Source organism: Thunnus thynnus, chromosome 13, assembly GCF_963924715.1.
Source record: "Thunnus thynnus chromosome 13, fThuThy2.1, whole genome shotgun sequence".
Taxonomy (NCBI): domain Eukaryota; kingdom Metazoa; phylum Chordata; class Actinopteri; order Scombriformes; family Scombridae; genus Thunnus; species Thunnus thynnus.
In genome coordinates, this window is record NC_089529.1 from 7,147,486 (window position 1) to 7,163,637 (window position 16,152).

Below are 16,152 nucleotides of genomic sequence, written 5' to 3' on the forward strand. Positions count from 1 at the left end.
TATGTGAAAGTAACTGTTGGCTTTCACTGTGCTAATTAGCTGGAAGCACTTAGGTCACCTTTGGCTCAAGATATTATAATTTATGATATCTTCCAGACATTCTTGTGGTGCAGTGTTTCCATTCCATCTTGATGGTGCTTTTCTACATCTCTGTTTTTCCAAAGATTAGATACAAGATGTTAAGTCTGTATCAAGCCAAGACTTTTGGGTATCCATGATGGCTGGATGAAAAAGACAAGCAGTGTGTGTAGAAACCTCTAAACAACATGTAAATGAAGTAGGCTAAATGTTATGGTATTTATCAGATGAGCTAGACTGTCTTTCGGATAAGTGATGAAAACAAACTCTATTGAGCAGTGAAATGTATTAATGAGCCAAAGTGAGTCTAACTGGCCTTAATACATTGACATCCTTTGCAATATGACTACTGCATATTAGTGCAGTGCGATGTTGGTGCTCAAACAATAGATTTTTCTGCTCTAGCTTCCACCTAATTCCAATCGAGGGTCTAAGGACAGAGGTTGTCGTATTGCTGTACAGATTGTAAAAACCCCCTGAGGCGAATTTGTGATTTTTGACATTGGGTTATACAAATAAAATTGACTTGACACATATGTCACATAATAAGTTCTGGTTTCCAATCATGAAAAAGTCACACAGGAACAAAAGTCACATAGAAATAACAGTAAATGTAAACCAGGTTGGTAATAGCACTTAAGCTAGCGTCCGAGCATTATTGGATGTATACGCAAGAGAGCTTAACCATGTCTGACAATGACCATTTGGCCACAGTGTAAACAGGTGACATGCGGGGTGACAGTGACTCATGGAAATAAGAATATCATCTGGATTAGGTCGGACTGCATCACTGTGTTCTTTCCTCCAACTGTCGAATAACACTGAGGCAATGTGCCATGATGATTTCTGTCCCGTGAAATTACACTGTAAAGCAGACCTCTATGAGCTTAACACACTAAAATAAGCACATGATGGTGTTGGGTAAGACACTTTCCAACTGACGCCATGTGGCTCTAATAGATTAGGGTGTTTGAGAGTGAAGTTATGTAGTGGCCTCACCCTCACACCCATGTGGCAGAGGACAGTAGCGTGACTCAGAGGGTCTCATACTGGTGGACCACCCTACTGTTGGCACCACAGTCACAGTCCAACAGTGATGACATCACTAAGTTGATGACTAAACTAGTGATACGCCTCACTTTGGAGAAACAACCACCAACATGACCCCAAAGCAACACTGCCTCAGCCCCACTGGGGTATGTGGTGTTAAAGGGGAAAACTGAGAAACATATGAAAATAATTTGAATGAACATGAGTTCATGAGTGAGTGCTGTTGTGGGGAAGAAAAGTACCCAATACCAGCTCTAAACGCAGCTTAACGGTCATGTTCAAACAATTTTGGAAGTGGTTAAGACAAGTACTATGACAAATGTCATGGTCGCCCATTTGACTCACATTTTTTAATCATTAGCAATTGCTAGACCAGTGACTTGGCTATTACCAGACAAGTCACTGAGGCATTTATATTTTTTGTAATTAATATGTACAAGCATACATGAGTTGCTAGTTCTGCATCTGAACAATAATCAATCAACTGTTTTTCAACAAGTGAACTGCTTGCTTTGCTTCTTCATAGTTTACAGTAAATGTGGATGGGGAGATTGTTCTTAAGGGGATTCCTGAAAGCTTTGTCAAACACAACACAACTATTGAGCTCACTAAGCTCACAAAACGTTTTTTAGCACTGAGTCACATATAATCCAAGTCCTGGTTTGCACACACACCAGTTAGTAAGACACAATGGAAGCAAGCAAGTGGAAAATGTCTGAACTGCAAAGACAGTTTGTAACCAGAGAATTGTCCAGTCTTCAATAGATTCATATGAATCTTCGGTGACAACAGTTGTCTCCAAATATTGTCTCCAAACAAACATAATTAGTAATTATTGCCTTTGATGGTGTTCTGACTAAATTCCCATCTGTTAGTATTTCTTAAACAGCAAATCTCAATAATTATTCATATTAATTCTATATATACATGATGTATATACAGTGCAGACCCAACAAAGGTGCAATAAATCATATACTATAAATCCCAAGAGTTGTAAACTTGCACCTGCCTACCTTGGACATCATGGCTTGCACATGCTCAGTCTCAGCCTGGGCCTGTAGCAGCTCCTGCCTCAGCTCTGTCAGCTCCACCTCCAGCCTGTCTCTCTCAGCGTGGGCTGTCTTCAGTAAGTTCTGCAGCTCAGTGCTGTCACTGGCACTTTGCATGGCCTTCAGCTCACCCACCTTTTGCCTCTCAATGTCCACCTGCGCCTTGAGCCTACTATTTTCCAGTCTGAGGCAGTCTGCTGTTGCCCTCTGCTCCTCCGCAGACTGTGCTGCCTGACCTCCGGCTTCCAGCTCCCTGTCCAGCTGGGCCTGCAGCCTTTCCATCTCTTCTCTGAGACAGCGCACCTGGCCTTGGGCCTCCTGGTGTTCCTCCTCCAGAGCCCGCAGGCTGCCTGTCAGCTGCTGCTGGATGTCCACCAGCTTCTCCCGCTCGAAGCGTGAGCTCTCAACCAGCTCGGCATACCTCTGCTCCAGCTCGGCCAGCCGAGGCCCTTGGCTTCCCAGCTCCTCCTCTCTCTTAGCCTGAGCCTGGGCTTGCTCCTGAAGTCGGCCAGCCAGTGCCTCATTCTTCTGGGCCAGCATCTCCAGACGCTCTCTCTGCTGTTGAAGTGAGGTCTGCAGGAGGCGCTTCTCCTCAGCAAGACGTTCGTTCTCAGCTGTCAGCTCCTGCACCACTTGCTGCTGGTCGGCCAGCTCCTGCAGAGTTGCCTGCAGCTCCTCAGCCGTGCTGTGGTGGCTCTCTTCCATCTTGTGAATCTGTTCTGTTAGGCTCTGCACTGACACATTCTGCCCCCCTGCACTGGTTACTGCCCCCTCTGCAACAGCTTCACCACTGACACCGCTGCTTATTGATTCTGAACGTGATGGGATCTTCTCAAACTCTGAAGAGTCAGGTGAAGGTGAGTCCTTGGTGACATCAGAGCTGGAGGAGACAGAGGTTTTGAGAGGGCTGGCAGTAGAGTGGAGACTGTCCTGTTGTGGAGCTGAAGAGTTGGACACTGAGGGCAGGCCATTCAGCAAAAGCTTGGAGGGGCTGTTGGTGTTTGTACTAGCAAGAGGGGAATCCTCTAAACAAAGCAGCTTTTCCTTCAGCCCCTGGTTCTCCTCCCTGAGGGATGCCAGCTCTCTCTGAAACTTCCCGTTCTTCTCCCTAAGCTCACCAACCAGCACAAGGGCCTCCGCCACCTGTCCCTCCTCTTGTTCTGCAGCAGGCTCTTGGCGTGAGACAGAGTTAGGTGAGGGTGATGAGGAAGCAGTGGAGGCTTTACCTTTGCAGCGTTGCAACTCCATCCTGAGATTGCTGATCTCTAAGTCTTTAGCCTTGGCCTCAGCCAGCAGCTCTTTCACCTGACACTCCAGAAGGCCCTTTTCCTGGACCTCTATATCTACACGAGATTTAGCTGTACTACGTGTCTGCTTTGCCAGAGTAGAGAGGCTGGATGTGCTGGCACTAGAAACCATCCTCTTGCTGGTAGAGCTCCTCAGCTGGTCCCTCAGAGAGATGCGGTCTCTTGTTATGGTTGAAGAGGTTTCTCTTGGGGCTGGGATACCTGACTTCTTGGCTGCTTGGGCACCTGCAACACACACAAAAACAAACGTATTCAGTGTATTAAAGAACCTAATCAAATTTACCTTAGTCCATCCACAGAGCAGTTGACAAAGCAGTTTGATTTATAACTGTAAATATATTGTGAAAAAAGTTTAATTCAGTTCTCTATTTCAGCCGCTTAAATTAAATTCAAAATACTTAATTTGTCCCCAAAGCGTCAGACTCCTAGTTCATGAGCCAGATTGTCTTTGTGAATGAAAAACTATAAAGATATAATCTTGAAAACTTGTAAGGTAACCTACATTCACCACTAAGCAGTAGACAATGAAAATAGTTTATATCTTGTTAAATAATAAGCAAATATAGCTACAATATATGCAAACTTTACAAAGAAATTAGAATAAGACAATACAAACATTAACAGAATGTTTATATTTATATTCTATATATTTTATTATATTTGCAAAGTCAAGAATGTGAATTATCACATCAGATGCGCAATTAATTCTAGTCAAAAACGCATTTTGATTAATCAAATGATACAACTCATATTCAAGTTGACAGACAGGAAATTGTTCATCAGCAGCTCCAGTTTCTAAGATAAAACTTTTCTCAGTAATTGGACTGTCAAGCTGTACAATTACCATACTGTAAGCTTGACATTGAAAAGGGAAGGTTAATGGAATCAGCATACAGACGTACTGGGACCATGAATTTGTTAACATCATGTAATGATGACACTAATTGAATAGACAGTGTGTCACATTCAGACACTTGTATTATTCAGCAGTTTCATGTTGCTGGTCACTGTACTCTATTCACATATTGTTCTCTGTTTGGACAACAGAGCATCTGCCTGGCACTGTCTTTCTGTTGCTGTCTGTGGTCATTCATTGCTGCAGCAGAGCTTAGCTGTGGCATTTCAAAAGGCATGAGTGTGGGCCGCTGGTGCGAGCCTTTTCCAGACCCCTCTCAAATACTGTATGAAGAGTATTTATTGATGGCCGGCGTGAGCAGGGTGCCGCCTGAAAACGTTTTATTGTTTGTTTTCAGATCATCAGCAAACAGCGACACGGACACAAGGGGCTTGCTTGTTTCAAAAGATGACAAAGGTCTCTGTGCACGTGGAGCATTCAGGCACAAAGCAGCTTAAGCAGTGCACAGACAAAGACAGCACTGTGTCTCTCACATGCATACATCATCATCAAACCCACAGAGCACAAACTAGACAGACAGCCTGTGTGCTGAGATAGACAGCGCATCAGCCTGAGCAACACGTGCACACATTTACAGCACGCGCATACACACACAAAATCCACAAACAAATGGCCTAGTTTGAAATGTAAAGCCTATACCCCTGTGAGTTCTTTAAGTACTCTGCCATTGATAGGCACTTTGCACAGACTATCCTCTTATTGAATAAACTAGCAACTGTGGAAGAGGCTGCCAACACTGGCACAATTTGAGGGGTACAAAGCCGTTTAACATTCCCAGAGTGTGCAGCTGGGCTTGAGAAAGTGAGGTGCTTTAAGTAGAGAGGTAAAGATACATCACTGCTGTAAATGGAGAATTGTGAATTCACAGATTTAAAGCAAACCACAATGGTCAACTTTTTAATTATAACCTAAAAAAGTTTTTGAACAAACAGTGCAGTAAAGGATTTGAGGTTCAGATTTAAAATATGGCAGAATGGTAGAATGACACTCTGGTTAAATCTCTTTAGAGAAAACTCCAACCTGTTTGGACTGAAGGAGTGCAGTCATTTAAATTCACAATAACAGACGAGGCACTTCATCACAAATCAGTGAGATGACTTTGCTACAGGACAGACCTGCACTTCACAAAGATCCAGTGGCAATTAAAAATCTACACTCACGTTTCTCGTCACTTCACAGAGGATGAATCTATGACTGACAGAATGAGGACATGCACTCCTAAATTATGTACTGTCACGTGGAGGATGTTAACATTAAATCAGCACTGTGTGTTATAAATGACTATTTACTGTGCTCTACATGAAGCATCACCCAGACAGGACAGAAAAAGAAATTTTATGGCCACTTGTCATATTCTCATTCAATAGAGAGAGAGGAGTCTGATGTGTTTGAGATCAGCTCATTCCCATGAAGATGAGTGACGTGAGGAGTGAGACTGTGGGACAGCCCTCTATTTGCTTGCTATTCTGTTTGGCCTCTTGCTCTTACTGAATAGAACCCAGATGGAGAACATGAACTCACTCATCTTCAGATCGCCCACCTCTTTAGCCATGACATCACCACAGCTGCTTAATGTGCACAGAGAAATAACACAAGTGTAAATGCCAGCAGCGAGCACATGCAAGACGGAAGGATCCTACAGTCTATGGACACAAAGGCCTAATAACAGAGCTGGATTTGTGTTAACCTCTTCCACTCCCCCCTCCCTACTGTAGACCCATTTTTGTCTTTTTAAGGGGGGATCTTTAGGGGGAGATAGCAGGTCAACAGTACATGCCACATAGAAGTGGTATACATCATCTGAAAGCCTGGAACCTGAAGATTATTGAGATGCAGCACTCAGCACTGTGTGTCAAGTTTTTCTGGTCATAAATCTGTAATAACTTTGTGTTTTGGTTAGGCACCTATTCAATTTTTGAAAGTTTAGAGTGTATAAGGGCTTAGAACATTGTGATGGAAGTATATGAAGGCCGTTCACATGCGCAGTTATGTCTCATAAGTTGTTGCAGCAAGTTTTGGGTTGACACCAATTGTTACACAGATTTGGTACAAATTTTAACCATTTTTGACCACTTGAGAACTGATAAAAATGGTCAAAAATCCCTCTAAAATACCACATAAAGACACCTTGAGGAACACCACAGAAAAATTCATGCTGGGATTTGAAAACTTTTGACATTTGGAGATTTCTGTAAGAATTGCATTTTTTGGCGATTGGATGGCGAGCACTTCTGCTATGGAAATTGCTAAGAAACCCCCTTATTGTCAATATACCTAGGAAAGCCGTACATCATCTGAGTGTCCTCTGTCTCTAGTTTGTGGTTGTAAAGTTTCATGAGGCTGTGATTATCCTAGAGGTCACAATAGGTCGTTTTATACAGTGAGATCAAGTTTCACAAAATGCTCTCACTACAATGAAAGGGCTACTGTGGGGACTATCATCATCACACATGAATACAATTGGGCTCATTGAATCCACAAGAGTCTCAGCTTTCCAGTCAATTTATGCAAATCCAAGACTGTTTAGAGACCCCAGTATGCAGAAATATTCAAATACATCATTTTTAGAATAGGCAAAAATAACACATTTATACTGCATGCAAAAACCTGCATGGTTTTTGCCCAAAACTGCATGGGATTAGCATAAAGTGGGCATGTCAGTAAAGGGGAGACTTGTGGGTACCCATATTACCCATTTTCATCTTGAGATGAGAGATCAAGAGACCCCTTTGAAAATGGCCATGCCAGTTTTTCCCTTCGCCAAAATGTAGTCTAACTTTGGAGCATTATTTACCCCTCTTCCCAACAAGCTAGTTTCATATGATACCAGTATCTTCACTCTAGCTTTAAAACTGAGCCCGTGACAGCCTCTGAAAGACAGTAATGTCGGCCGAGGACACCAGCGTCCCTTTGAGTTTAGGAGGTTAAACTGTATCCACTGTATGGTACTCTATTCACCATAGCAGAGGACTCACTACTATATATATTTTTTATCTAAAACCATATACCACCATTTTCTGGCTGTACCAGCCAATACAAATACCAAAATGCATTTTTATGGCACAAGTACAGGTGCAAAACAGGTCAAGCTTTTCAGACATGCCTTTTTAAGGTGATTGAGTATTTTTTAAACACTACTGATAGTTGTATTAAGTGGAATACTCCTACTATGGAAAGAAAGATTATAAACATGCCAATTCCACAAGAGGCCAAATTCTGGCTGTAAAAATAATATCAGACCAAAATCAATATTGTTTTATAAAGCTGATATTGGACACCACTGACAGCATATCAAAAAAATCACCACAATTAGATAATCTGTTTCCAAGACCAAAACGGCAGCAGCGGAATGTTTATCATTTAAAGTTTCACATCATCAGATGTCCACTACTTTGCCAGACAGTGCCAGTGAAAGGAATGACCCTGCCAAGGGAGAAAGAGATGAGTTCAGATCCTACTTAGCCTGACAATGAGAAGGCATGAGGGGACATCAAATAGACCACTGACTCCTACAATTACCAGCTTGTGGCACTGGTTCAAATGGGAGTACTAATAAATATATAACAGAAACAGTCAGTTTAATTCATTTGTTTATTTTAGTTTGCAAAAAATGTGGAGTGGAGAAGGAGAGACTAGTAGAAGCGTTTTCCTTACTCAAACACTACAGTTGAGATGAGAGACACTTCACCTCCAATTACTCTAGCAGAGATACTGGCTACCCGAAAAAGACTCCCAGGAGAGAACATGGCTAAGTGCATTAATGTATAGCAGTGCACTGCTGTAAATTAGCATGCCTGCTTAGTTATTTTTCCTTAAAAAATAAAAGGAGCAAAAAACGAATATTCTTTAGGGAATTTTTTTAAATTGTAGGAAAGCTAAAGGAGAGTGGATTGTACAGCATCAACATGCACAACTGATGGATAACAACAACTTCTTGAATGTACAATCAAGCCAAACACAATGAAGATTTAACAAGACAAAGAAAGTCAACAAGAAATTGCTTAATTTATAATGAAGTGAAATTTGTGTACTCAATTTGTTGTGCCCAAGAATACTAAAGCGATACATTTATCAATGGTCTTAACAGAAATAACTTCTGCTGTAGGTGTGGAAGTGCAAATATTTCTTACACCACTCAAAACTAAAATATTAAAGACAAAGGTTGTTCAGAGTTAGCTTAGCCTTTATTTAGTGCTCGCTTCGATGTAGGCCATCTCTGGTCCAGGACCATTTATAGCTACCACAAGAAGCACTAAATCCGTGAAAAGCAGTTGAATGGGAAGTTAAATGGCTCACTGAGGAGCTTTCCCCTTCCAGCAGGAAATAAATCCTCACGTAGTCTATGGAGACTAGCACTTATTGATAGTAAGTGCTGAGAAAGACCAGCTTTGGAGAAACTAGAAAAAAATCATTTTCAATGAAAGAGAACATTGTCTGAGAATATTTTTATATTCAGTGTCTCAGGGACTGTTTTATAATCTTTTCTCAAATACTCAAGAGGAGTTGGTTCTTGCACTATTGACAATTTGTCAAGAATTCCAGATTAAGAATTTTTAATGTAAATCAATCAATCAATTTTATTTGTCACATGTAATCATATAAGGTACAATCACAGTGGGAGGGCAGTCTTGGGCAGTGACCTCATTTAGGATCCTAGTGGCCTGACGGTAGAAGCTCTTCATGAGCCTCTCAGCACTGGCCTGGTGTGTCCGGTACCTTCTTCCCGACTGTAGCAGTCCGTAATGATTCTCCTAGCCTTATTCTTGCAGCACCTGGTGTAAATATCCTTTAGGCAGGGTAGAGCACTACCTACTGTATGTTCAGCCAAACAAACTACTCTTTGCAGGGCCTTGCGGTCCTGTTCGGTGCCGTTTCTGTTCCAGGCAATGATGTTCCCCATCAGGAGGCTCTCGATAGTACAATGGTAGAAATTCCTCTGTATTTGAAGGAATACCTGGCATATCCTCAAGTGTCTGAGGTGAAACAGTCTCTGCCAAGAGTCACTTGGTTGAATGGCACTGTCTGGTATTCCAGGATTTAGCCAAGTTTCGGTGAAACGGAGGACATTACAGTTCCTGATATCCCATTGGAAACTGATGCGGGCATGGCAGGCATCCAATTTATTATCCAATGCCTGTACATTAGCTAGCAGGATGCTTGGCAGAAAAGATCCATGTGGCTGGGACCGTAGCCAGTGTTTAATCCCTCCATGTTTACCTTGGTGTTTCCTCTGATGTTGAGATGGATGCGGAGATGGTCTTGTTTGTCTGTATGGTTGGGATTGCAGCTGGTGTTTATTCCCTCCACCTTTTCCTCGATGTTTACTCCAATGTTTATGCCGTTGTTTACATTTGAAAACCTCAACCATCAGGTAGTAGTAGCAGGAGCAGAGTTTACATAGCGGTGAGTTGTCCATTTCCCTATCCTGATGAGTGACTCATAGTCATACGTTATCATTGTCCAATATTATTCACATAAAGTACAACTAATATTGTAAGAATAAAGGTAATCAGCATAAATTTGTATATATTCAGTGGAGCTAGCGGAGAGGCCACTGGATAGGTCTGCACCTTCTAGAACCAAAGCTACATTAGTTACATTTAGACAGTAGCCGCAAAAAGTGATTTGCTGCCAAGTTCAATAAACCTGATTGAGGGGACTGAGCATATGAAATTATTGTATTGTTTAGATTAATGAATTATCTAAATCAATTAAACAGACTGACTTCCAGTAATCCAAAGGCATTCAGCTATTTCATGAGAAGTCAGCTCCCTGATCACACTAATGCACTGTGCTGGCTTCTTTCTTTCTAATGAAGATAAGCTTTCAAATCACATCAGGAGCTGTGTGGCTGGACACAGTCCAGCACCAGCCAGTTAACTGCGGTCAGCCTGCTTGCCAGCCAAGAGGTGACAGAGTGCATTGTGTGCACAGACTCTTCAATTTACAGAACAGGAGGGTCATGGGTGACGAGTCATGATGAATTAATGACTGCAGGTGGTCAAGTGTCAGAGAGTTGGCACCTGAAATGACCCACTGGCTTCATCATCATCAAAAACAAGCTTTTGATGGGAATCTCTCGCTGCCACTCCTACGTCTTCCCTTTTGTGTTCCAGGAAATATGGTGTGCTGTTTTTCAGTCAAGTGGAAGTGGAGAGAGACAGAAAACGCAGTCTGTGTTTCTGGCCTTCCTGTTGTCCAACTGACAGGGCATGAAATAGGTCAACAGGCGCCCATCAGGCAGACGCTGGGATGCACAGGCATTCCTTTCCTCTTACTGGAATGGAAGATAGACAGAACTGAGGCTCCATGACTGCCACAGTGACTGAGCAGAGATTAGCCTGGACGGTAAGCTGCATCACAACAGCCCAATGTGCCACTGGAAACCATGAAAGCACCACTTGTTCAGAATGATATTTCATTGTAATAAGTTATTGTACACAACTTAAAAATCCAGCAACACAAGTTGGATTAATTAATTAGCATCTTACTGTATACTGAAATTCCTAAAAAGCTTCTTCCAGTCAAGGACATCACATTATTTGGAAGACAATAAATAAATAAGTAAACTGATAATACAAGACTACAGAAGCTCCTTGGGCCCATGTCAAACAAGGGCAATCAGATTTAACAGTGTCTGTATTTGCAATAGTCAGCTGTGTAAATCGGATATACCGTTATCATTAAGCTTCAGAGACTCACTGAAGTCTGATAACTGTAACATCTGTCTCAAAAATTGAGATTAGGGACTAACTACACAGAGGATTTAAACGGTTGTCTGCACTTGGGATGAGTTCATCAAAAAATCAAGATATTCCAACTTTGAATAGTTGTTTGAGATTCATTGGAGGAAAAAGTCAGAGTGCTGTGACTTTCACAGCCATAAAATAGGTTTTTCAGGGTTTCTGTTTTTCCCCTCAAAGCCCCTCACACCACTGTTCTTAGCTAAATTCACCAATAACATAAAATAGGTCTGATCTTGTTGCATATATTCTTGCCCAGCATATTTTCATTGCAAAATGTCCTCCTGAGCTGGGGTGCTACTGCAATTGTCATTAAAACAATTCTCTTAAGATAACACAGTAGGCTACATTCAAACTGTGTAAACACAGCACTGCGAAACCTTAGCTGCAACAAAGAGTTTACATTCAGTGCACTAAGGAATAAAAGGTAAAACTGAGGCATGAAATGGTAAACATTAGGTTTCCGTTAACAACATTTGAAAGTATTTGTGTTGAGGTTATTCAATAAAGGGAATCAGGAAAGAGTTTGCTGTTTCAGTGACTGATATGCAGGATGTATGAGAGGAGAGCAAATATGCTCAGTAGCTGAGGTGATATTTTTCTATTGGGATTACTCAATAACCAGTCAAAATAATACAACTTAGTGAGGCAAAAAGAATGTTTTGGTCGTGTCAAGTTTAAAAAGAGACTTGAAAAATCATGAAAAAGTAGAAGAAAAGACAGCGTTGACTGAAACTTTTAATTTTTCTAAGAAATAATTTGGACTTAATAAACAGAAAAAATAATTATTGGACTGAAATGAAAAGCAAAGAAATGCTTATTTACTAAGCCGATACAGAGCCGTCCACCCAACACCACCGAACCTCCTCTGTAAGCAGAGGTCCAGTAAAACAACCTTACACATTTGTCTGGACTCACTGCTGTGACACTCTTGTCAGGAGGTGAAATGTTAATCGACTGTCTGTCTCCCACTGACCAGGCAAACCTTCAACCCTGCTGTTAAAAAAAGACAATAATACGCAAGTCTTCATTGTGTATTTAAGCTGAAATGCTTTTTTTTCTGCCTGAAAAGTGAACAGCTCTGTGCTTCCTCTGCAGCACAGCAAGGAAGGGCAGCATGAGAGCTGGCAAGCCACAGAGGACCACTTGGCTTGGGTTCCTTGGCTCCTTTAATCATTTTGATTGAATCATTTAAACTGGCCTGTATGCTAAGACTGTTAACGCAGCATCCTTATGCTGACCCACTCTGCTCTACACTACTTATAGAGCCAATACCCTACAGAAATATCCAATAGCACAGGCGAAGTTCTTCATTCTCCAAATGGAAAACAGTTTAACACAGGACTCACTGAAGGAATAATATGCCATTTTACATAATTGCTGGTTTATGGGATAAGCGTGTGTGCTGCGTAACAGGTTGTAATGAGTATTTCTGAATTTAGCTTTAAGCTTTGGATGATTTCTATCCTTGTATTATACCTTAAATAGAAACGTTACAAGACTTAGGATGTATTAAGCATTTGTGATTCACTTTCCTGGATTGACCACAAAAAGGACAAAAAAAATGCTTTGTGGAAATATTAAACTGCAAATAGGAGATGGAACATCAACCCCCAATCTCAAGCCCCACTAAGCTCCCTTTCAATTGACCACAGTTTAAGACACAGCCAACAGAGAGAATACTGATTCTACAAAAGGGTTCACCAGCATTTCTAAAAGCAAAATCAATTTGTTTGAAAGGCTATGAAAATTCAAGCTGTTCACGGTTCAATTTTGATTAACTTTGACATACAAATTCACACCATCTTGACAGCGCTGACGTCCGAGGGAACAGAGAGAACCAAAGAGCTGCTGTGTCATACAACCCGCAAGTAGTCATTACGTCACCAAGCTTCCAGCATCGCCTTGTCGTGAGGATGTGTTAATGACTTTCGCTGTGCCACTTTCTGGACACACATTCAACAAGATGACACCCAGGATTCCCAACTTCACTCTCAGAGGGCGAAGATCTTTCTTTGGGCTGTTGTTCTAAAGATAAAAACAGTGCTAGTGTAGACAGCAGAACCAACATGCACAGAAAGGCCAGGATTACTATTCCCAGACTGAGGACAAGCCTCAGCCAGCTGCTGACAGATACACAAACCACATCAGTACAAGTTTGACTTGGTATGCATTGAACACACAATTCACAGGCTTAGTGGTCTACATGTTCGATCCAGCACAAGTGTTTTTAGGGTGTCAATTTCATACACAAATTGTTAGTTGCTCTCCCATAAATTTGTGAATTTTATGAACTCAGACCTGAAGGTTTGAATGTATCAACTTTATAGTCTTTAGTTACACAAACAGGACATTTAAACAGCACACGCCTCCCTCTGCAAACACAAAGCACAGTGGAATGGCCACTGTGTTTACTGTACTGTACCAACCGCTTACTGCCATGGAAAGTATGACTGATGTAACTTCCTCACAGTGTCCCGGCTATCAGAAGTTGGACAAACTTGCTTCCTCAAGTTTAATCCCTGCTCTACGTCAATTTGCTCCAATATGGTGTTGAGGTGGCACAATAATCTTTGTCCTTCCACATTCTTTGGCTTGTTGCTCACTGTGGTGTCGAAGTCTGCTCTGTGTGGGAGCAGCACCCGCCAGGCAAAATGAATCAGTGCTTCAGACAGATAAGCATTTAGTATAGTCTCAGAAGTATTTTAATTGGCATAAGTCAGCTGAATTCAGCCTCTAGCATTGTATGAGAGGAATGGGACTCCTCAGTGGTGGTCTTGGGATTTTATTTTCAATGCTGTGATAAATTTGTCAGCAAGAGGGCTGCTAAAAAAAAATGTCAATAAGAAAAAATATCCCAGTGTTTGGGGGAAAGAGGAAGACAGATGTCGCTCTATGTCTGAGAGGAGGCCAAGTGTGGTTTATGTGTGAAACCGGAGGAGGAAAATTGCCTTACCACTGGAGAGCACCAAGCAGAAGCCACGCAGAACTTAATCCTAACTAAACACAACATGAAAATACTGTTTCCTGTCAAAGACACTATTGCCATGGGCCACTGAAGTGGCACTTATCTGGGCTAGCAAACAGTTATCAATAAAAGTCTTCATACACACACAGTTATTCTGGTTGATTAGACCTCTGCTAAGGTTGATGTTGGGCAAAGCTATGATGACAGTTTCATGAGGTCACCAAACTCCATGTGCCAATTAGAATGACGGACGCGTTAGTTGTCCCACCCTAACAGATGCAACTAAGCAAACAGAAGAGCCAGGGAGATGTCAATCAAGTACTTTCTGCATGCAGTCCTTAGAAAAGCTTTGATAAAGTAGATTAAGTGAAAACACCATGACCGTGTCGTGGTTCACTAACGCTTTTTTCAAGTGGAAGTACTCAGTAAATGGCTGAAGAAAAGTTAGTTATTTCAGAGAAAACAATCTTAAAAGAGGTGAAAAATATTTAAATATTTAATTACGTAATTATGGTGTTACATAATGAGACATTTCAAACATCTTGGATGTCTGTATCATGGAACTAACTGAGCTCTGTTTCTGTACTCCTACTGGTACCTATAAAAACTAATAACTTCATGCTCCTCTGGTGCTGAGTGTGAACAGTAGCCCCATCCTCTAATTTCAAGAAAAGCCATGGTTTTCCAAGTTTTTGGCACTGTCTTCAAACATTACAGCTCCCTTCAAGCATCCCAATCACACTTGTGGAGAAACCACACGTATGTAAAAATTCCCATTTTTGACCATGTTAAAGTAACAACAATCTATTTTACCTCACTACACAAACATGTTTAACTTTCCTTTTATCCTGGGCCCAAATGCACACAACTGACTTGTAGTCCTGAAAATAGACTCACTGTTATTGGACCATATTTTACTGATAATTCATGAACAGCTGACACATGCTGACCATAGGCTCTAGTCTTGGCCGCTCTCCTGGTAAGCCAGTGGGGAGACAGGAAGGCTCAGTGTAGTAGTCATCAGTGTACTTTGGTTCTGATAACGACCCTCTTATCACTGCAGCAGACAGCTTACTCCTTAGCCTTCCACTTCAGAGATAACAGCATCAATCAAATCTGAACGAGTTCCTCCTGTTCCCACGTTTCTTTCCCCACTTCCAGCACCAGAACTGTTATTCTACTTTACAAGCCCAAAGTCTGACAAACCTCAGCTGGCTGTTTCACCGTCTGGGTGGAATGAAAGCTAATGTGGAGAGTACAAACTTCACTGCTCTTATCCATCACTATGTTGCTGTTCATCAGAGCAAAACAGCTAATCAAAACTTCTGGTTCAGTTAAAAGGTTACAAAGTTTATGCTAATCATTATATTATCACCTTGTCAAAAAATAGGTGAAAAATAGATTCTGTGTGTCCTTGGCTTCAGCGCTCTTGGATCAATAGTTTCATATCATGAAAAGGCACAGTGAAAAATCAAGCAATTTGATGATTTACTATAGAGGTCTGTAAAGATTCTCAGTCATCCAGGTCATGGTTATCCATGGAGGGTTGAACCGAGGGCAAGTGGACTTGGTCCAAGTCCAGTTACCCTCGATTCAACTCTCCTTAGATTTACTTGGAGGCTCATTTGAGAAAATGGAGAGTGGATTTATAATGATAATGGGTCAATCAATTAAAAATATAGCTGACTGCTTCATTTCATAATGGAATGTGGGAGGTTGGACCAAAGATTATGGAGTACCAAGCACAGTTTAAATACTTTTCATAGCCTGGAGATGATTGATTATATAGTGTGTGACCAGGATGGTATATCCTTTCACTGGCTGAATTAATATTTTTACTCTGACTCATTTCAATTTTAAATCACATATACTGCACCTCCATATACCACCTATGTGGACCAATCTCATAATTACTCTGTACTAAAAGTAATATTTATCAACAAGCAGACCAATTTTGCTTAGCAACGATAATTAGCAAGGTAAAAGAAGTAATATCAGCCTTCTTTGTTGTTACTTTTTGACTCAATCTTTTGTTTTGTGT

At 41.4% G+C, this 16,152-nt stretch overlaps 1 protein-coding gene across 5 annotated transcripts in view; it reads right to left on the reverse strand.

Moving 5' to 3' along the window:
• specc1 (sperm antigen with calponin homology and coiled-coil domains 1) overlaps positions 1-16,152 on the reverse strand; it is an 83,178-nt gene that overhangs the window by 34,113 nt on the left and 32,913 nt on the right. For all 5 annotated transcript variants that reach the window (XM_067607544.1, XM_067607545.1, XM_067607543.1 and 2 more), the window contains one exon: positions 2,142-3,709. In XM_067607544.1, coding sequence (XP_067463645.1) covers positions 2,142-3,709 — 1,568 coding nt within the window. The remainder of the gene's footprint in view (positions 1-2,141; positions 3,710-16,152) is intronic.